General features: G+C 54.0%; 1 protein-coding gene across 3 annotated transcripts in view; it reads left to right on the forward strand.

Moving 5' to 3' along the window:
* Positions 1–504: 504 nt before the first annotated feature.
* Positions 505–22,962, forward strand: part of SLC35C1 (solute carrier family 35 member C1) — a 28,458-nt gene continuing 6,000 nt past the window's right edge. Inside the window, exons 1-3 of one of the 3 annotated variants that reach the window (XM_046642831.1) lie at positions 505–767; positions 2,066–2,592; positions 5,864–6,419. In XM_046642831.1, the coding sequence (XP_046498787.1) occupies positions 625–767; positions 2,066–2,592; positions 5,864–6,419 (1,226 nt within the window). In that variant the 5' untranslated portion in view covers positions 505–624. Of the gene's footprint in view, positions 841–2,065; positions 2,593–5,863; positions 7,769–22,962 lie in introns of those variants that run through there. The other 2 variants (XM_046642832.1, XM_046642833.1) reach the window with 2 other exon arrangements.

Below are 22,962 nucleotides of genomic sequence, written 5' to 3' on the forward strand. Positions count from 1 at the left end.
TGATCTTCCTCAAAAAACAAAACAAAACAAAACTCAGCCATCTTACACATAAATTAAATGGTACCAATTAAATGGTGTCCGAAATCTTACAAACAGACGGTCGTCCCTACTTTCGACCATACCAGCTAGAGTTTTGTGCAAGGAAGTTAAGACCCACCGGTCTAGTCCAGCCCCCCAGTTTTACAGTGAAGAGAACTCAGGAGACGTGAGCCGCCCAACGTTGGCGCCAGAGCGGGAACCAGGGAGAAGTCGACCCTCCTGGGGGCCTGGTGAGTGACCGGCCACGGCTGGTGACCGACTTCCCAGGCCCGCTCCCTGGGAGGGGCGGGGGACCCTCCACTCTGGCGGCAGGAAGAATCCGGGCTGTTGCCCGCACGCGCTCCGGGAAGCGCAGGCCGGGGCGCTACCGGCCAGGGATGCAGCCGGGCCCCGGGACGTGCAAGCGGCGGTAACCGGAGCGGAGCGGAGCGGGGGAGGGGGCGGGGGTTATGGGCGGACGGGGCGGGGTACCGGGGGCTGGGGCGGCTTGGAAAGAGGAGGGGGCCTGCTCCCCCGGCCGGCAGGGTAACCCGGGGCTGAGGTCAGCCTGGGACCCGGTCGCCCCGCCGCCGCCCCGGGCCCCACATGGGGCGCGGGCGGCGAGGCTGGCACGGGGCCGGCGCCCGGGGCCGGGAGCAGGAAGTCGTGTCCCGCGGGCGCGGTCCTGGGCGCGGCGCTGCAGGTGCGGCGCTCGGTGGCGCGGGCGGGCGGCCAGTGCGGAGCAGGAGGTGAGCGTGGGGTCGCCTTCGCAGCCCGGGAACGCCAGCCCCGAGGCCGGAGCTCGCGGCTAGCCTGACTTGGGTAGGGAGTTTTCTAGAAGCGGGAGGGGGTGCTGCATTGAGCCTCGGATCCGGCCGCGGGGAGGGTCTCAAATGGGGGGACCCGGCTGACAGACGGAGGTCTGGAAGAGGCGGTATGGCCTCCGGCCTCTGGGAGCGCTGCTGGGGGTCTCAGGCTTGGGAGAGGGCTGGGGGCGGTAGGAAAACGGCAGCAAGGCTTTGGGAGTGAGCTGAAGCTAGGGAGAGGGACGCAGGGCTGGCGGGAGGGGTCTCTAGACGCCGAGGGACGCGGGGCGGTGCCAAGATCCTGGGGGCGCGGTCCGGCCGGAGGATGGGGGAGCAGAGGGGACCTGCAGATGCGCGGAGTCCGAGGGACGGAGCTGGCGGGGCGGGGCGGGGGGGGAGGCCGAGGCTCAAGCACCCACAGGACCCTTCCGCGGCGGCCGAGAGCGCCCCACCATCCGCGCGCGGGGAGCGCGCCTCCGAGGGCCGTTTCTGGCGGGCTGTGGCTTTAAGGATGAGGCCGGGCGAGCGGGCTCTTTAAGGAGGGGGCCGGGGCGTGTCAGGAAATGAGCCCTGGGCCCGCCTCGCCCGGGGGAGCGGCCTCGGATGTCCGGAGGCGCTGGGCTGAGCCGCAGCCGCCGCTCCGGAGGGCGGCTCGCCGAGGGCCTGTGCCCGCCCGGCCTCCGCCCGCGTCCTTCGGACCCCGATCCCAAGCACCTCTGATCTCCCCTGCACCCCTCTGCAAACCCCCCGCACGCCCTCCCTCCGTTCAGCTCCCTGCACGCCTCCCCCCTCTCCGTGCAAACCGCTCCCTCCGGAGCCGCCGCGCCGCACTCTGCACACCGTCCCCGCGCTCTCCTCCGCCCCCTCCTAGCCCCGTCGTCCTGCACGCCTCCGCTCCCCGCTTCCCCTTCCATTCCTCTCCCCTCCCTTCGCCCTGAGACCCTTCCCGACTAGGCCCCAGCCCCAGCCCCTGCTCCATGACAGGTCGTCCCTGTGCACCCTTAGCCTGTCCGTCTCCCCTTCCTTGTGTCTTGTCTCATGAGCCCCCTCAGGCTGGGCGCAGGTGCTGGGGCTCACCCCAAAGCAGAACGTCTCCGTCCCAGAGGGCGGTGGGGAGGCCCCTAGGCCACCCCCCGCGTGACAGTTGAGGGCTGTGGCTTGCACAAAGGAGACGTGGTTCTGGGCTCCAGGAAATCGGTGGTGGCTGTGGAGTGACCCAGCTCCTCTGCTACCATGAACAGGGCCCCTCTGAAGCGGTCCAGGATCCTGCACATGGCACTGATGGGGGCTTCCGACCCCACCGGGGAGGCGGAGGCCAGCGAGGAGAAGCCCTTTCTGCTGCGGGCGGTCCAGATAGCGCTGGTGGTCTCTCTCTACTGGGTCACGTCCATCTCCATGGTGTTCCTCAACAAGTACCTGCTGAACAGCCCCTCCCTGCGCCTGGACACCCCCATCTTTGTCACCTTCTACCAGTGCCTGGTGACCACGCTGCTGTGCAAGGGCCTCAGCGCCCTGGCTGCCTGCTGCCCTGGCGCCGTGGACTTCCCCAGCCTGCGCCTGGACCTCAGGGTGGCCCGCAGCATCCTGCCCCTGTCGGTGGTGTTCATCGGCATGATCACCTTCAACAACCTCTGCCTCAAGTACGTCGGCGTCGCCTTCTACAACGTGGGCCGCTCCCTCACCACCGTCTTCAACGTCCTGCTCTCCTACCTGCTTCTCAAGCAGACCACGTCCTTCTACGCTCTGCTCGCCTGCGGCATCATCATCGGTGAGTGGCCAGCCGGGGCCACGGGGAATGGGGGGCACAGGGGGCCCGAAACCCTAAAGATCAACCCTGCCAAGCATCTTTGGACTTAATCTGTCCCTCTTCCCTTGTTGCCACACTCATATGAGGAAGAGCCTGGGGCCCAGAGAGAGCAAGTAACTTTCTTGAGGTCACCCGGCAAGTTAAAGGCCCAGCCAGGGCCTTTCATAACAAGAGGGGATTATAATCTACATTTCACAGAGGGAAAGGCAAGGCACAGAGAGGTTAAGTAATTTGTCAAAGATCACACAGCTAATAAGTAGCAGAGCTGGGATGTGATCTCAAGCAATCTGGCCCCAGACACTTGACCACCAGCTCTCTTATTTCTCAAGAGCTCAAACGTCCTAACTCCTCATCCAGTGCTCTTTGTAGCACACACATCATCTTTTAATATATACCATCACCGTCTGACCCAGCAGGCTCAGGATAATGCCTGAGACAGTGCAAGAGATCAGCTTTGAGAGCTCTTAGCTGTCTTTCCAGACTTGCCTCTCAGAAAATAAGAATTGTTGATGGGGACATTGTGCCAATCATTCACATAAAGAAAGCATAAAGCATCTCCTTTGTTCCCTAGAGGTCCCGTGGGTGGTAGCATCACCTGTAATCGATGCCGTACAAACAAGCAAACTGAGGCTCAGAGACGTTAAGTTACTTTCCCAAGGCCACACAGCTAGGAAGTAGCCAGCCTGGGTTGCAAACCCAGATTGGCCAGACTCCCCGGACTATGCTTCTAACCTAGTTTAAATTCATTCACATTCAATGAAATTTTTTAAATTCAGCTCCTCAGTTGCAGGTGTTGTAAGCTGGTTCTGTAGCCACATTCGAAGTGCTTGGGAGGCACACGTGGCCAGAGCTGCTGTACTAGGCAACACAGATTAGAGAACATTCCCCTCATGGCAAACTGTTTCAGCTGGGTGACAGCGCCCCCAGCATCCTGCTCTCTCAGAGTCCCCTGGGGCTCTGGGTCATCCGGGAGGTGACATGCCTTTGAACCTGTTCGGGTTTTTCCTCGCTCTGTGAGTTCACCGCGGTTGACCCACATAGCCTTCGCTGGTGTCTCAGAGTCCCAGACCGAGCGGTACCGGTTGCTGGGGAGGGGCGCCGCCCGTGCCACCTGTCCTAGAAAATGTTCCTCTCATTGAGCATCTCCTGGATCTTGGGCTGCTCAATCTGGGTCCTCCTGGGCGAGGGGAGGAGGGTGGAGGTCAGAGCTGGAGGAGCTAAGACCCTGGCACATCCCTCTCAGCTGCTCCCCTGGCCCCCCAAGGGGAGCTGGTTCGGAGTCCTGCTGGCCCTGCCAGGAGGGGGGGCTTCTGGGTAGGAGAATTTGCATGCAGGAGGGTGAAGCCCCTGGGGAAACTAGGCCGAGTCCTGACTAAGTAATCGCAGTAGCTGATGCGGAGATAGCTTCCGAGAAGGCGCCTTCACCGGCCGGCCTGATGGAACAGGGCCCCGAGGCTGGTGCGCTGTGCCAGCCCGGACCGGCCCCTCTCTGCGGGGTTTCCCCTTCCTTCCTTCTTGGGGGAAAGATGGGTCTCAGCTGCTCCTGCTCCCTGCCCCAGAGGTCACCCAGTACCTTTCAACGCTCCTTCTGGCTGAGAGTCCCTCTGGGGTCTGGGACCTTGAGGTGGCCGTCCCTTCTGGACTTGGAAGGCCACCAGTAGGAGGGCCTGTCCCCTTTGATCTCACAGCCACCTCCAGAGCAACCTCCATGCATTCATTCACTTGCCCCACAAATAGGAATTGATGACCAAGCACGTGCCAGAGACCATGCCAAGCTTGGGGTTACAAATTTGGGAAAGATAGACTCCCCCCCTAGGATCCTGGAGGGCGTGGTGATGACAATGACAGTAACTAAGTTCTGCTTGAGAGGTAAGAGCTGTGATTGGGACGTGGAAGGTGCAGGGGAAGCCAGGCCAGGGCAGGGATGAGGGGTGGAGAGTCATCTAAGCAGGTCATCTGTAGGAAGTGCTAGACGGGTGTAAGGAAGGAGTGAGGAGAGAACATTCTAGACAGAATAAACTACATGTGCCTTTCTTCACCGCTGGGCCTGAGTGGGACGCACCAGATGCGAGGCTGCCCAAGTTGAGTCTGGAATATTTCCTGAGGGCAGAGAGGAGGCATGGAGGACCTTGAAGCCAGGACTGGACCTGAGCAGATGTGTACTTTAGAAAGAATATTCTGGTTGCAAGGTGGAGAATAGATTGGTTGGAGTTCTGACAGATGGGAGCTCAGAGAAGTTAGGTAAACTTTCACAGGCCACACAGCCTCTAAATGGCAGAGCCTGATGAATTCCTAATCTCTCTGGCGCCTGAACTTGTCCTACCCCCTCAAATTGCCGGATACGGTGGCTGGCATCCAACGTGCGTAAGCTTCAGCCCCTGCCTTCTGGAAGGTGGGGTCACTAAAGGGACTGACTGTGGCCATGGGCAGGCAGAGGTCTTGAAGGAAAGTACAGGCAGGAAGAGGTCCGAGTGCTGAGGGTGTCAAGAAGGACTCCCTCCCTGGAGAGGCCGGCTGGACCATGCAGAAGCAGTGGATTCTCCCAGGAGGGAGGACGGTGTTTCTGGTGCAGGAAACAAACAGGACACTGAGCCCCGGCATGAGCAGTGGGGACATGAGCGACTCCTCAGGGCGATCGTGGGACAGGGACGGAGCTGACGAGGGTATGGGAAGCCCAGATGACAGGCCGAGGAGCGTAGACTTAATGGTGGGCACTGGGAAGCCATGGAGGCTGTGTGAGCAGGAGGTGACACAAGATGAGAGTGACTGTCCCAAAAGTCAGGCCACAGGGATTCTAAGTCATCGTAGGTTCCCATTTGACAGACGAGGGAGCCAGGGCTCCCAGACCTTAGGTCACCGCTAAGGACTCATCCTTCACAACTCATTTCCAATGTTCCTTTCCAGAGGCCCCAGGCCAGCAAGTCACCCAGTTGTGGGTTTCCATGGCACCCTGTCATTACAACTGTCATTAAAGCAGTAATTGGGAACTGAGTCGCTTTAATGTCTTTCTCCTCTGGGAGAAGTCAGCTCCAGGAGGAAGGGTTCATGTCCTGGGCCACTTCCGCAACCCTTGTCAGTGCCTTGCGTGTGTTAGGGACTTTGGACATCTTTATTGCAGGGAGGGTGGGGAAGATGGGATGCTGAGGGCGGCAGAACACCATCTGTGGACGTTGGTGGCAAAATTCTGTCTTTCTTCCTTCCCGTCCTCATCCCCCGCCTCTCCCCGCTGCAGGCGGCTTCTGGCTCGGTGTGGACCAGGAGGGGGCCGAGGGCACCCTGTCCTGGACGGGCACCGTCTTCGGCGTGCTGGCCAGCCTCTGCGTCTCACTCAACGCCATCTACACCAAGAAGGTGCTCCCAGCCGTGGATGGCAGCATCTGGCGCCTGACCTTCTATAACAACGTCAACGCCTGCGTCCTCTTCCTGCCCCTGCTCCTGCTGCTGGGGGAGCTGCAGACCCTCCGCAACTTCTCCCAGCTGGGCAGCGCCCACTTCTGGGGCATGATGACACTGGGCGGCCTGTTTGGCTTCGCCATCGGCTACGTGACGGGACTGCAGATCAAGTTCACCAGCCCCCTGACCCACAACGTGTCCGGCACGGCCAAAGCCTGTGCCCAGACGGTGCTGGCCGTCCTCTACTACGAGGACACCAAGAGCTTCCTCTGGTGGACGAGCAACATGATGGTGCTGGGGGGCTCCTCCGCCTACACGTGGGTCCGGGGCTGGGAGATGAAGAAGGTGCAGGAGGAGCCCAGCCCCAAGGAGGAGGAGAAGAGCGGCGTGGGGGTGTGAGTTCCTCCGGGGACCCTGGGGTGGCCCAGCGGGGAGAATGCCCAGGGTGGGGCGGAATAGCCATGACGGCATCTGTCCAGACCCAGACAGGGTGGCCTGGACGGGGAACGGCTTACGGACTTGAGCGGAATCTGGTGGTTGAAATGGAACCAGTGTTTTCAAGTGATGTCAGTAAGTTGCCCAAGCTGTGTCGACCCCCTTTCCTATTTCTAAGTTTGTGTCCTCCCCTAGGGAGGAGGGAGCCCCCTGGGAATAGCCAGTGAGGTTCTCTGGAAGAGCACTAGCTCTCAGGGAGCTGGGGAGGGGTTGCACCCCTCCTGCCCCCCTCCCAGGGCCTTCTACCTCCATGTGACCTTTGGGGTTGGGGACGGGCCACCACCTTTAAGGGACAGTATTGGGGAAGCCAGTACATCTGCACTTATACTCAGGGGAGATGGGGGTGTGACCCACCGCAGGCCAACTGAAGGGGTTTGGGGAACCTCTCGGCTCTGGCAGCCTAGCTTTGGCCCCCAAAACCAGCCTTCCTTTGGGGGAGAGCGTGGGCTGGGCTGAGGCAGGAAATGGACGAGGGTTCCGTCTTCCCCGTGCCCAGACCAGCAGGCCCCGTGAGAGAGGACGAAAGATCACTATGCCTGAGCCTGGCGCTGGCACCCCTGGGGGGCTGCTGGGAAGTGCCCCACGAATGGGATACCTCGTGGGAAAGAGCCCTTTTCCTGCTATCTGCACCCCATATTTCCAGCTTTTGAATATGGGGACCACACGTCTTTTACAGGTTAAGCAAGGTCATGAGCCCCCCTCCCAATCACTGGCATCCCTTTTACCTGCCTCACTCCTCAGCCTTTGAGGGCCACGTGTCCCTTGGTCCCTGCACCTGGCACAGCTGCCTGGCCAGGTAACGACCTCTTGAAAGTGCCGCCGGGGCTACCTCTGCCCTCCCAAATCTGCCTCCCCCGGAGCTTCACCCCCAGGGGGTTGATGGAGTGAGGGACCTGCCACAGAGCCTTCCGCCTCAGCTGTCCTCGCAGATCCTGACCCCTGCGGGGCAGAGGTTGTCACCCAATCCTGATGGAGGAGATAAACTACCAATTACGTTCTTCTCTGAAGGCTCGGGGTGGCTCCACAGCCCTGTCCCTTCTGCTGGGCATTCTGTTCCACGCATCTCCTTGGGGTCATTCCTGATGTTTTTAGTCCTATAGGGAAAGGCCGGGAGCGTGTCTTCTCATTGCCACCCCCTTCCAGTCCCCCCCACACCCAATCCCAAGTGGTTTCTAATGAAAATGAATGAAGTTGGTGGGGCCTGATGCCCTCAATTGTGTGTGATTTAATTAAAAATCAGAGTGAGACATCCTGTGTGTGTGGACTGAGTGAAGGAAGGACAGGAAGGGTCTAGACCGGGCGTATGAACGAGGCCCCGTGGAGAGGCGACCTCGAGGGGAGAGGTCGCTCTGGGGACCACACTTCTTCCTGGGAGGTGGGTGACCGGACCTCAGGCTCGTGTAGTAATAGCTGCCTTTGCCTGGACACTCGCAGGAGGCTGGACATGGTGCTGAGTGCTCCACACGCATGATTCACCCTGCCCACTCCCCACACCCTGCGAGGTGGACGCCATCGCTGATCCGCCATTTTGCAGATGAAGACACCAAGGTTCCGAGAGGAGCATGGGGAGGAAGAGGCCGCAGTGGGATTCAGGCCAGGGTCTCTGCCTTCAGAGCATAGGTACTTAACCACGGTACCCTTAACCATCCCCAACACTCAGCACCTACTGTGTGCCAGGCACTGTGGGAGGTTGTATTAATATGAAGAGCCACATCTGCTTGGAGGGGCGTCCGTGTAGACATGTGTCAAGGCCCGGTGACAGGTACAATAATGGGAAGAGTGACATACTGCCCTGAGGTCTCAGAAGATGGAGAGACCAAGTGTGGGGGATCAATTACATCTTCACAAGGGCCAGGATGTTTGAACTGAGTCTTACTGGGCAAGTAGGGGGTTCTAGGAGGAAGGACAGACCGACTGAGGGAACAAAGTTAAGCCCATGGAAAGAACCTATTTGGGGAGTGGTGAGAGGTTTGGGGGAGACTAGAAAAGGAGGGAGAGCCGTGGTGTGAAGGGCCTTGAATGCTGTGGTCAATCTTGACTTGATCCTATAGATTTTTAAGTCGTTGCCAGATCCTTTAAACAGAAGGGCCATGATCATTTCTGCATCCTTCGTATGATCAGAAAATCGAGACAACATTCTTAATGTTATTTCTACTTTCCTGGACACGATTGAAAAGAAACCTAAATTTTAACTTTCTCCCCCAAAGTTTTAAAGGACTACGAAAAGATGCATGGCTTCTGGCTTCATCTCAAATACTTAATTCATAAGTGAAAAAAACATTCAGGGGGCCTCCAACTCCCAGAACACAATTGACCAGGCCACTTCACTGTGCAACACCCCACACACATACACAGAGATGTGCAGTGTGTAGATGGGTTTAGATCCACACACTGCCCAAGACCCCAGCTCTGACACATAAAGCTCAGGGAACAGCCCAGAGCCAGCTGTCCAGCGTCCCAGCCATCCCGCATCCCAGCATCCAGTGTCCCAGCCCGCTCCCGCTGTCAGCACCACCGCCCCCAGCTCCTCTCTATGGTATTTAAAGGGGCCAAGACGGCCTCCAGGAGTGTTTCCCCTGCAAGAAAGCAGAAGTGATGCTCCTTCCCCTGAGAACCCAGACTGCCCCCTCTTCTCTCTTGTCCCTTTCTGAAGGCAGGGATGTGGAAGTGGGCTTCCCAGTAAAAAACTGGTGGGCAAAGATGGAGAATTTAGGAGCAGTGACCGGCCCGATGCTGCCGCACACCCCACCTCCAGGATGCATCAGTCTTCTGCTTTGAAAGAGCGCTGGACCAGTTCCGCTTCTTAGAGTCTGATGGCCTTGGGCAAGTCCCAACCTTTTGGGGCCTCACTTTCCCTGTCTGAGATACGGGGATAATCCTTGTCCCTCCTGCCACACAACACGGTTGTGAATTAACGCTCAGTGTAGTTCCGGCATGCCGTGTGCTGTTGCTCTTGTGAACGTCAGCGCAGCAGACTTTACTGAGCGCTAACTCTGCGCCAAGCACCAGGGAGACAAACAGCGGACAAGACTCTAAAAGACGTCCAATCAGGGCAGCGTGGTAAGGACCATGAAGGAAACACGCAAAAGGCCAAAAGGGGGAATATTGGAAGGGAAGCTTCTGTGTGAACCTGCAAAAATAGAAACCAGTTTAAGAGGCAAAGCGTTTATTTGGGATCAAAGAATTGCAAGTTGGGAGCACAGATTCAGGTAGAAACCTAAAGAGTGTCCGGATTACAGGAGAGGGGCTCAGGGTTTTCATGGGAAGAGGGAGGATGAGGTGAGATGTATTAAGGCCGAGTTCATCGGTGCTAGAGGACGGAAGGCTAGTTTGTGCTTCATAGACTGGCCTGAGGTTCAATCATCAGGCAAAAGGCTAGACTTGGTCGCCTTCATTGATTGGTTGGCAATCGGTCATCAGCAAAGTTGAATTTCATCGTCCTTACAAACAAGATATTCTTGTCCTTACTGATTTCTTGGAATGTTGGTGGTTTGGTCCAGTTTGGAAGATAAAGAAAGCGAGACAGGCAAGGCAAGTCCTCTGAAATGGCCGCTCTGGCCCTACTTTAATATGGCTTTGTTCACGCCATCTTTCACCGCAGCCAGAGAAGACCTCTCTATGAGCACAACATTCACCTCAGACCCAAATTGTGGGAAGGAGCCAGCCACAGGAAGAGCTAGAGAGAGGGCATTCCAGGTAGAGGTTACAGCCCGTGCAAAGGCCCTGAGGAGCGAAAAGAGTTGGGTGTGGTCGAGGACCAGAGAGAAGGCCGGAGTGGCAGGAGCAGAGTTGCGGAACCTAACGAGCTCTTCCTATGGGGGTCCCTCCTGCCAGGTAGAAGAAAATCCCAGAAACAGGAGAGAGGGCAGAGACAGATTTGGCAACTTTCTGACATTACATGGAAACACCAGTTCCTCTTGGCTCCACTCACCACCGGGAAGAGTGGGAACAGAGGAGGTCAGAGGGCCACGTCGCAGCCAGGGGGCAACACGTTGACCACCGCCAGGGTCAGATTTATTCCCAGAGCCTTGGGCAGTCACTGGGGGCACCATGACTTGATTTACATCTTAAGAAAATCCCTCTGGCTGCTGGGAGAAGAACAAATTAGCTAAATCTCTTAACCTCTCTGATCCTTTTCCTCATCTGAAAGAAAAGAAAGTTGTTCTGAGTTAAGAGATGGTATGATGATTGAAGGAGTCAACACACGAGAAATTCAGTTACTTGATGAGAAAATTGAGCCCCAAAGGGGAGAATGACTTGCCCAGTGCGCCAATGACAAAATAGAGGGTGGTGCTGAGCTCTCCTGTCTGATTTGCCTCCCACGGTGCCGTTCTGGGGGACAGGGGGAAGCTGCCTTGCCAGAGAGAGCCCTCACCCAGCCCTGCCCCCACCAGAAACTGGGCTCTGTGAAAGGGCTAAATTTAGGACCTAAAACCGGCTGAAATGAGAGCAGAGAGCCCGCTCGCTGGAGCACCTGGTGCAGGTGTGCTGGGAGCTTAGAGGGAGGAAGGCTGTGTGTGGGCATGGGGGAGGGGACAGAGAGGGTGCTGTTGCGGGGGCGACCGCAGGCTGTCACTGAGCACCAGTGGAGAATTTAGAACATTAGAGCTGGAGTGAGTTTGGAAGTGAGGGTCCAGCCGCATATTCCACAGACAGGCCTGAGGCTCGGAGAGCGCGATTGACTTGCCCAAGGTCACAGCGCGATGGGTCAGAACCCAGACCCCTCCTCCCAGCTAGGACCCTCTCCACTGAGCATCATCCTCATAATTTTTTTTAATAATAATTACTGTGGTTATTATCATTACTAACACATTGGGTACTCGTGGCATGCCAGGTGCTGTTCTAAGTTCTTCACATGTATTAACATCTGAGACAGGTACGATGAACGCCCTCATTTCATAGATGAGGAAACCGAGGCACAGAGAAGTTAGCGATGTACCCCGAATCACATAGCTGGGTTCCCTCTCTGCACGCTGAGAGGCTGAATGTGCAGACGGACATTGGCCAAACCAGATATGGCAATGGAACTCTCACCCACAACCTCCACGGCAATCCGCCCTGGATGCCAGGCCACAACCTCCGCAGCAATGGGCCCAGGAGAGTCAGGATTTGGTCAAACAACTGACTAGAAGTTTCCCTACTTTTTGCCCCCACCCCGACTTCCAGCTAAGGACCGACCAATCGCATAAGACTCCCGTCCCCTTCTAGTTAGCGCATTCCGGCTCCCCATCCTCACCACCTCCATCCGGGGACCGTCTCGCCACCATCTTCCCACTCCTCTGCCTTTGAGTCTCTGCCAAATTACAGGTGACTGTGGCTGACTCCCTTGCTGTAGCAAGCTCCGAATAAGCAGGCTGTTTGTTCTCCTTTGGGTGGTCTTTATTTCTACAAGCCCCACCCCCATCAGCTCTCTGCACGGACGCAGGCTGGCTTGGGAAGAGGGAATGTTCTCGAAGGAGCCCCAGCCCGGTGGAGGGAGTCTGTGGGGTGAGGATGGGCCTGGGTGGGGGCAGCTGCCTTTCCACCAGGCCGGTGGTCTGGCTCCCAGGTTGTTCTGGAGCCAGAGAAGGATTATATGATTTCCCGTCCAGCTAGCGAGCCCCTCCCTGCTCCCTCCCCAGGTCCCTGTGCACCCGGTCTCGACCTCACCTCAATTTTCATTCCCCTGTGCCAGAGGGAAGGAGGGAAGTGCCCTTACTGAGTGCCTACTATGTGCTGGGTGTGACTAGTGTCTTCACATCCTTTATCTCAGTTAGTCCTGACAACCCTGGGAGGCAAGGCCATCTTTCCACTGCCTTTGAGATATACAGGTCCTCAGCTGTGTGCCCAAAGTCACTGAAGCCCCCCTGCCTCAGTTTCCTCATCTGTAAAATAGGGGGAAGGAGGCCAGATGAGCTCAGTGCCGCTGAGAAGCTAGGGGAGCCCCCTCGGAGCAGGAGGGGGAGCCAAGGCTCCCTCCTGGCCCCCACTCCTGTGTCAACCAGAGCATCCTCGGGTCGACCCAGTTATGTACTGAGGGTGCACTTTAGACTGTGTTATGCTAACAAGGGTGGGGAACCTTGCACACATCACCCTATTATCAGGGCCCATAGGATTTCAGGGAGGAAGGTGAGATGGCCCTGTGGCACATACTGTGTTTTTAGACGTTGTACCAATCCCTGGTCCTTTGTCTTTGCTGCCATAGCCATAGTTTTATTACTTTCTCTTCTGAGAAGACTTGTGGAAGGGAGAGGGGGCACTAAATCTTAATTAGTAAAATGAATCACGGTAATCCCCATTTCCTTATCAGTTATTAGTTTAAGCAGGATTGACCAATGAGCCTACTAATGGCTCCTCGGAAGGTTTCCTAACTCTTCCAAAGAGACGCAAAACAGAAATATTCCCTTGCTGGCCTCTTAAAGGATCCTCAGCATGATGGCTGGAGCTGTGGCAGCCATTTGGGACCGTGAGAGGTGTCATTTTAGGAAATCAAGTCTACATACCAGCAGAGCAGAAAGACAGAGAAAACTTGGGTCCTTGGTGACATCGCTGAGCTTTCGGATTAACCGATTTGGACACCAGTTAAGCCTCTTTTAGTAGATTTTTCTATCCCTTGCAGCTGAAAGCATCTCAGCTGGCTTAGCTCTCCATTTCTGTTTTGTGCTTAACACAGTCCTGTCTTAAGCCTTAAGAGCACAGGACTAGAACACTGGGATGCTGTAGCATGGCTGGGGCTTGAATTCAACCTGTCACCCAACAGTATCCGTCAGAGCAAGCTCCTGGGCACCTGCCTGGTTCCCAACCTCCAACCAAACCCCTTCTCTTCCTTCCACCCTTCAGTGTGCTTCCTGACTGCTCTCACCCTTCACCTCTCCTCTGGCCTCCCTCCTTCCCCATGTGTCACCCTGGGCTCCTCTCCTGGGCTTCCATCCACTTGCCTTCAGGACTTGCCTCCTGAACTTTCTGGTTACTCTGGGTAACAACAAGCCCCATCCAGACTGATCCCAAATTCCTGCCCGAATGCCCCCTTGTGTAGCCCCGCGTCCACTGGGTCGTCCTGACCCCCACCCCGGACAAGGAAATGAGACACTGAGAACCCACACCTGACATTAACGACCTTTATTTGCTAAACCCTGATTTAAAGCATGAACACTTTGGATTGAAGCTCACATGGAAAGAAATGATTTAAAACAATAAAATCAGTTCAACTGTCACCCCAGGGAACCAGCGGATCCTGGAACCAACCCAATCCAGCCTCTAAAACGTGGGCTCTGGAATAGCGTCATGGCTGTGGAGCTGAACCTGAACCCAAACCATCTTCCATTGATCTCTGCTCTCAACTCCCGTAAAACCTGATGGGGTGGGCTCAGGGAGACAAATACAGACCCCCAGCTCTGTCCCGGAACCAGGAGCTCAAACTCATCTGGGTTGGACTCTGTGGGAAGGCAAGAGGACATAAAAAGGACACAAAGGTTGTCACCTTCTCCAGAGGCCAGGCAAGGAACATGCATGACGGGAGAGACCAGGGTGTGAGCCAACGGGTCTTGGTGGAGCCTGTGGTGAAACTGGGGCCAGTGAACTTGGCCAAAGGCCAAAATTCCTAATGTTCAAAAATTACTGCCAGCCAAAGCTTGCCTCTCTGGCCACTGGTTTTCAACTTCTAGGCTCTGGAGTCAATTGGACCGGGATTGGAATCCCAGCTCTGCCATCTGTTGGCTGGGTGTCTTTGCCTGAGCAAGATAACTTCTCTGCAACCTCAGTTTCCTGCCCACTTCCTAGCTGTGTGACCCTAGGCCCATGGCTTGATGTCTCTGAGCCTGGATTGCCTAATATGTAGAGCAAGGATGATAATAGTTCATACTTCAGAGGGCGGTGCCATGACTGGGTGAGAAAATGCATATTAGATGCTTAGCACACTGTCTGGTACATACACAGCGATGTGACTATTAGGGGCCGGCCCGGTGGCGCAGCGGTTAAGTGCGCACATTCAGCTTCGGTGGCCCGGGGTTCACCGGTTCGGATCCTGGGTGTGGACATGGCACCGCTCATCAAGCCATGCTGTGGTAGGCGTCCCACATATAAAGTAGAGGAAGATGGGCACGGATGTTAGCTCAGGGCCAATCTTCTTCAGCAAAAAGAGGAGGATTGGCAGCAGCTGTTAGCTCAGGGCTAATCTTCCTCAAAAAAACAAACAAACAAACAAACAAAAGATATGATTATTAGATGGAAGCTCACAGCAGAAAGACCAGCGGCACTTTGTCCCCTCTGCCACATGGGCCTGTGGATTCAACTCTGAGGCCTGCCTTCCAGCCTGCCAGGTAGGAGAGAGGTGCCCTGGCAGGAGCTGGAGGTACCAGGGCTCAGTGGCTGGGTCCATCCCTGCTGTCCTTGTCTGCGACAGGGGTCTCTGCTCCCTCCCTCCCGCTGCAATCCCAGGGAAGATGAACACTTATTGACACAGGAGGGAGCTCCTAGTGAACAGACCAGTGGGGCCAACCAGCGACACAAGTGAGGAAGGGCGCAGGACCGTGGTGAATTGGGACAGTTTTAAACTAAGTCGTATATCCATCACTTTTTGCCATTTGGGAGTGTTCGCCGATTTTGCTAGAACTTATAATTTTGCAAGAGAAGGTGGAATTCTGAATCGTTATGTGCAGTCTCTTGATTTTTAAACAATGGCTCAAATTTGTAAAATACCGTGTGGGCTGTATGGCACGTCCATAGCCCAGATTCAGCCTCGGGCCACCATTTCACGACCTCCTTCTTAGGTTATAACTTCTTGGCTGCCTGATCACATCTATGAGAGGTCGTGCAGGACACAGAACCCACGGGACAAAGATGGCAGCATCTCTAGGACCCAGAGCTAACGGGATCGTCCCTGCTGCCCACCCCGGGAAAGCGCCCTTCTTTTTCCACGTCCGTCCGCAGAAGAGAGCCTTCCTGAAGGGGATCTTTCTGGCTGTTTGCACGTTTCCCAGCAGCCGTGAGTGGAATACACATTAACAGGCCCTTAGAGTGTCTGAAAGGTCCTCCTGCTCGTCTTTACTGTGTCCTTGCCAATGGGCAGGGAAGCCGGAGTCGACCTAGAAGCCCTCTGTGGTCACTTTGGCGACTGTGGCTCATAAGATTAGTTAACATAACAGTGATCATCATAACAGAGCCTTCGGTTGCTGTCAGGAATATTGCGTAGGGCTTCACAGTTTATTTAGAGACAGTGGAAGAGTGAATTCTCTCCCGTCAACTTCCTCCACAAATTCCTTGGAGCTTCCGGCTATCATCTTCGTGTTAATAGCAGGTACACAAGACACAACCAATGGAACAGTCACTGTGGCAGCCACTGCTGGTTGTTTACCAACAGCCCCGTGGTCCTGGCCAAACAGCCCGCACTTTGTTCACACATCAGGCGACCTCTTGCCTCTCTGAGGCCAGCTCCACCCAAGCCCCAGGGGTAAAGTGTGATTGGTCTAAATCAAGTCAGCAATGGAATGGTCTGGGCAAGGGCATGTGTGCACTTACAGCCAATGAGACCTAAGGGGAGGACTGAGGGGTGCTTCCCTGACTTTCATCTTTCTTACAAAGGAGCAGAAGGATGGATTCCATGGGGTGCATGGAGCTACTGCAGCCATTTTGCCACCATGAAGGAAGCAGCCAACACCTAAAGACAGATGAACAGAAAAATAGAGAGAACCTGGGTGCTTCACTTGGGGCTTATTTCACTTAGCCTCGAATCTTCTTTTAGTTCCTCAAGTGCTCAACAGTCCCACCCACCTCAGGGCCTTTGCACATACTGTTCCCTCTACCTGCAACGCTCTTATTCCCTTCTTCATTTAGTTGCACCTGCTGCCTCTTCAGATCTCAGCTCGAACATCGCCCAGTAAAAACAAATCTGGACATCGATAGGGAGAGACTTTTGTTAGAAAGAAAGACTATTGCAATAGGGAGAACATTCAGGTCTCAGAAACCTGTGAGCCTGTCAAAATCAAGCAGAGAAAGGCTTCTCTTTTAGAGGATAAAGAGGAGGCAAGTGGAATCTTAGGAGAGGACGCTGGACAAGCAATGAGAAATGCCAGTGGGGTCTGATAGGAAAAGGGTCTCCCTGTGTCAGCGAGTCCTCAGGAGAAGCTGATAAGGGGAAGTGTGTTCTATTTTTTTTGCGCTTGCTCAGGCCTGGGGCAAAAGGAAGAGGGCCTGTGGGAAAGAGGAGCCCGACTAAAGTTTGGTCAAGACAAAGCAGAGGGTAAGACGTGAGCAACTGTGAACACTTGGTCAGTATCAGTTCCTCGGAGAGGCCCTCTTTGAGTCACCCAACTTGGACATGGGAGCCAGCCTCCCAGATTCAAATCCTAGGTCTGCCACTGACTAGCTGTGCAACCCTGCACGGCTTCCTTAACTTTTCTGTGCCTTGGTTCCCTCATCTGTAAAGTGGGGATAATAAAATGATCTATCTCATAAATTGTCACGGGGATCAGATGAGTTGAAGAGGTGCCCGGCATACAGTAGGTGCTTAATAAACATCAGCTATGGCGATGTGGTCTCAGCCCCTGTGCATTTCCTCCACAGAACTGTCTTCCCCACTGCCCTGGGAGGTCCCTGACAGCAGGAACGGGGCCTCTCCTGCTCACGACCGAATCCTCAGTGCTGGTAAAGTGCCTATTGATTAGAAGGTTCTTAATAAATATTTCCTAATGAACGCCGGCATGCGGGCAGCTGCCAGCACTGGAGGAAGGAGAGGAGAGGGCATCCAGAAGTTCAGCGAGAGCCTTGGAGAATCCTCTGCTCTCTCAGATCTTCCACGCTTTGCCCCAATGGTGAGCCAGTTCTCCTGAGAGCCCTGTATCTGGCTCCAGCATCAGGGTCCTGCAGACCGCCCTGCGCCTGACAGAGCTTCTATTTATTCTTCTCCAGAGAAGGCCAGTGCAGTTTCTGTAAGATGCTCCCCTGCAGTAGTTTTCGTTATGTTGTCCGGGGCCCCGGGTGATCAGCGCCCGGTAGAAAATGTTTTCTCCTGGTGCACAGGCCCGCCACCCGCTCCCGGCCAGTGAGGGCTCTCCCTGCGCTGTTTGCTTTTATTGACCTGAGGATCTTGGCCTCCATTTCTCCCCTTTTTCTTTTCTCTCTTTCGGTGCTTTTATCAGCTCAGATGCCTGAAAACCTAGCTCAAAGGGCGTAAATCAAGAGTGGTCAACTTTTTCTGTAAAAGGCAGGGGGTAACTTTTCAGGCCATAATTTCTGCGGCAATTCTGCCTTTGCAGCTCAAAGCAGACATGGAACATATTTAAACAAATGAGTGGGGCTGTATGCTAATAAAATTATACTTACAAAACAGGAGGGGATGGAGGAAGCTTGAAAACATTATGCTAAATGAGAGAAGCCAGGTACAAGAGACCACGTAATGGATGATTCCATTGATATGAAATGTTCAGAACATGCAAATCGCGAGAGACAGAAAATATGTTAGTGGCTGCCTTGGAGTGAGGAATGAGGAGGACTGCTATTGGGTATGGGTGTTTCTTTTTGGAGTCAGGAAAATGTTTTAAAATTAGATTGTGGTGGTAGTCGCACAACTCTGTGAGTATAACAAAAAGCATTGAATTGCACACTTAAGTGAGTGCATTTAGGGTATGTAAATTATATCTCAATAAAGCTGTTTAAAGAGAAGGGTACATCAATGTTCATAGCAGCATTATTCATAATACTCAAAAGGTGGAGGAGCCCAAGTGTCCGTGGATAGATGAATGGATAAACACAGTGTGGTATAAACATACAAGGAATGTCATTCAGCCATAAAGAGGAGTAAGATTGTGATATACGCTACAACATGGATAAACCTGAAGACACGTGCTAAGTGACAGAAGCCAGGCACAAAAGGATAAATATTGTATGATTCCACTTATACGAGTTTCCTAGAATAGGCAGATTTATAGACAGAAAATACAACACCAGTAACTGGGGGTTGGAAGGAGGAAGCAGTGGGGCATTACTAATGGCTACAGAGTTTCTGTTTTCGATGACAAAAAACGTTCTGGAGGGGGCCTGCCTGGTGGTGCGGTGGTTAAGTTCACACTCTCTGCTTCGATGGCCAGGGGTTCACAGGTTTGGATCCCGGGCACACACATAGCACCGCTCATCAAGCCACGCTGTGGCGGCATCCCACGTAAAATAGAGGAAGATGGGCACAGATGTTAGCTCAGCGACAATCTTCCTTAAGCAAAAAGAGGAAGATTGGCAATGGATGTTAGCTCAGGGCCAATCCTCCTCACAAAAAAAGAAGAGAAAAAGTTCTGGAAATGGATAGTGGCGATGGTCGCAACAGTGTAAATGAACTTAATGGCTCTGAATTGGACACTTAAAAATGGATAAAATGGTAAATTTTATGTTATGTATATTTTGCCATAATAAAAAAAGAAAGGAAAATGAAACAGGAAAAAAACCCACTGGAATGGCTGGTGCACAGAAAGCAAGGAAGAGCTGATGAGAGGAAGACTGAAGAGGCGGGCCAGGACAGCTCAAACAGGGCCTCATGGATGGAGAGAAACGGGCGGATTCCAGAAAGATCCAGATCGGGGGCAGGGCCAGGACGCTGCACAGCTCCTCAAAGGCTGGGACAGTGGAAGAGGACAACAGTCCTCAGCAACCCAGAGGCACCCCGTGGGAGCCCCCAGCGCCCGCACACAGTGAGCGCTCAATAAATACTCGTTGAATGAAAAGAGCGAATGAGCATGTGCTGTATATTTCAAAGATGCTAAGAGAGTACATCTTACAAGTTCCCATCACAAGAAGAAAACTTTTGTAACTATGTGTGGGGATGGATATTAACTAGACTTCTTGTGGTGATCCTTTCAAAATGTGTACAAATATCCAGTCACGGGGTGTGCGCCTGAAACTAACATCATGTTATTTGTCAAGTATATCTCAGTTTAAAAAAGAAAGAATGAATGAGCACATCAAACTCCATTGTGGAATGCTGGGATTTTTACTTTCTGATTTGCGGACTTTCTACATTGCCTAGAATGAACTTTTACTACTTTTACAATTGGAAAAAAAAACATGCCAGTAAGCAAAGAAACAAAAGCCCGGGTGTGGCTGTCGGTGCTGCCACCTGCAGGGTTTCCCAGCCCACATCTGTTCAGAGCCCGCCCCTTCTCTGCTCTTCTGTGATCTCCCACCTTAACCCTGAGCACAAATCATCTTCTGCCTGCCCTTCCTCCTGCCACTGCCTCAGGCCCCCAGTTTGGGCCAGAGTTTTTCGATCTTCTCCATAACTGCTCCCTCTGTGTCTCAGGCCTTTACCTCGTGGCTTAGTGCTCTCAACTGGGGACATTTGCCTGGCACCGACTGGTGGGTTCCTGTAGCATCTAGTTGGGCAGGGGCCAGGAATGCTGCTAAACATCCTGCAATGTTCAGGACAGCTGCCCACAACAAACAATTATCCAGTCCGGAACACTGAGGTTGAGAAACCACGTCCCTGAGGCAACAAATACAACATCAATAGTCTTAACGCCATTCTCTGAGAGCCATCCACATGCGGGGCACTGTGCAAGGTGCGTTCACCATCTAGCAAACACAATCCTTGCAACAGACCTAAGAGGGAGGTAAGATTACTGTGTCTGTTTCATAGACAAGGAAACTATAGCCCAGAGAATTTAAGTAACTTGCCCCAGCCCACACAGCAGGGGTCAGAGCTGGGATTTGCATCCAGTTTTGTCTGACTCCAAACTCCGTAAAAGGTCCTGAGGGCCCCAGGCCCACCCCAGAGAGACTTCCCTGCCAGAGAATAGTCAGACCAGGCTGAGGCTGGGCTGCGAGCTCTCTTGCACTTACAGAAGCCGTGTCATTCTAATGATCACTCATGTGCGTGAAGACTGGAATCCTGCTCTCACGAATGGACCACCGCCTGGAACCCCAGCTGCGGGGGGACCCTGGGCAGCCCCTGTGGCCTGGACTCCTGTGGTGTTCAGCCTCTAACCTAGCTTCTCCTCTTCCCTTGCCCTCATGCCTGGCAGGCCTTTTTGCAAACCACGTTGACCCCGGGAGGGCCAGTCTGAGCACCAGACTGCTTTCCAGAGTGTGGTCCACACAGGACCACCAGCATCTTAGTTGCCACATGCGTCTTCAAAAGGCAGGTTCCCAGGCCTCGCCCCAGACCTCCTGAGTCACACTCTGCAGGAACCTGTGTGTTTTGAACACCCAAGAACACTTAGGTTTGAGAACCGCCCCCAGAGAGGCCGGCATCGTGTTCCCCACCCTGCCCAATTGCCAGCGGGTACAGGAAGGGCCATATCACCCCTATCCTCTCTCCCTAAAAAAAAGGCCAGGCTGCCGGGCTTCTGGAAGTAAAGTGGTCGGTAACAGAGGAAGCCGAAGTCTCATCCCTGGATATGAAGTCACTCACCACGGAGGGGAGCACGTTAACTTTCAATGAGGGCTAAGCAAGGTCATGGTCTTTGGCATTTTCTTTTTTTTTTTCCTTAGTTTGGTTTTTTTTTTGTTCTTTTTTTTTTTTTTTGAGGAAGATTAGCCCTGAGCTAACATCCGCTGCCAATCCTCCTCTTTTTGCTGAGGAAGACTGGCCCTGAGCTAACATCCGTGCCCATCGTCCTCTACTTTATATGTGGGATGCCTACCACAGCATGGTGTGCCAAGCGGTGCCATGTCCACACCCCGGATCCAAACTGGCAAACCCCGGGCCACCGAGAAGCAGCAAATGCACACTTAACCACTGCGCCACGTGGCTGGCCCCAACTGGCCTTTTTTATAATTTAAATTTAAATTAGTTTTATCCTCTTTTTTTTCAATTGAGATATAATTGACATATAAGTCCATGGCATTGTCTAAAATCTCTGTTGATGGAGTGGGAAAACCTGAGATTTTGGACTCAGATAGACGTGCTTTGGAATCCTGCTTCCCGCTTCCTGTCAGGTCACTGAGCCCCTCGGAGCCTCAGTTTCCTCATCTGTAAATGGAGATACGTGCCTAAAGAAGGATGGCAATAGTAGTCCCAACTTCACAGGGTCACGTCAGGGGTTAAGCGAACAGTAGTTGGCACACAGCGAGACTCAACAAATGTCGCTCTTCTTAACATTCCTCTGTGATCTTATGACCTCAGTCTGCACAAAACTCTATTATTGTACTTGTCATGAAGCATGCAACAAGAAAAAAATGTGAAGATGCTTTTTTCCTTCACTTTATTATATGTTTCTGCAAGGACGAGAATCATGGCTAAGTCAACCCCCCAGACCCAGCCTGGCCCAGCCGTCGCTCGGTCACGTTTGCCCCGTGAGGGATCAATACCCGCGTAAGCAAGTGCAGTGTTGACAGATCGTCATAATGTCTGCTCAGCACACAAACCTCCATGTCCAAGACCCTCTCTCTCGTGGGGGTGTGCCCTGGCTCCACCCTGGAACCTGGCTCCTGCCCTTGTCCCTGCTGACTGGACCAGGGTCCAAAGCCAATCGTGGTTCCCAAATCAGGATTCGAAAGACACTGCTCAGTCCTCTTAGAAGCAGCCAGAAGTTATGGGATAGCCACGTGTGGCCTTATACACCAAGCAGGCAGAGAAAACTGGTCTGCGGAGAAAGAAAATGGAGAGAAATGCAAAGAGAAGCAAACGAGACCGTGTGACCCCAAAGAAAGAGGGGAAAAGAGAGAGGATGGTTGTCCTGTGTCCAGTGGCTTTCTGATTCGTGCTTTCAGTTCCGGTGAAGCAGGATCCATGCTATGCCCTTGGGTCCCATGAGATGCTACTGTGTCTTCCCAATGCATGTTTCCTTTGCTTAAGCTGGCTGCAAGGTTTTGGTTACTTGACACCAGAAGGACCTTGAGCAAGGTCATGGTCACACACAGTTTCCCGGCTTGCCTCGTGGGCATGCCCGAGAGGTCGAGGGCACAAAGAAGGGGAGCTATTTGCACCCCCCTGCACCCCACTCGCTGTGGAAAGCATATTCTATCCCACACCTGGCAAGCCTTCACTGGATGCTTCCTTCCTGGAGGGGAGCCAACCTCCAAAGCCCTTAGGAAGGAAGGTTCTATTTATAGCATTTTCTCCTTCCAAAATAAAAAATGTATTTACCAGAAAGGAGGGGAGAATGAAAAGAGTGCTAATATTTCAGAGAAGACTATGTTTCTACATTAGTGGCCAGAAGCCCACCCCGGGGGTGGCAGTGGTGGGCACTGCACTCCTCCAACAGAGACTTGTAATTGAGGGCAGGTCGCGACAACTCCCTTCACAAGCTGTTGCCTCGAATATAGCATCTCTCCCAGTGCCCTGGATTAGCAGAGAAAGGCACAGCAGTGAGGCCCTTTCCTGGTGGCTGGGAGGCATATGTCATGTGTTCTCTTTGTCCCTCTCCCCAGCCAGCACCCTGGCACACACAGACCTGCACACACGCCACCACACCGCCCTCCCTCCTTGAGCTTGAAGAGTAGTTGCCGTTTTCTTGAGCAAGGACCTATGAAATTTCAATT

Source organism: Equus quagga, chromosome 17, assembly GCF_021613505.1.
Source record: "Equus quagga isolate Etosha38 chromosome 17, UCLA_HA_Equagga_1.0, whole genome shotgun sequence".
Taxonomy (NCBI): domain Eukaryota; kingdom Metazoa; phylum Chordata; class Mammalia; order Perissodactyla; family Equidae; genus Equus; species Equus quagga.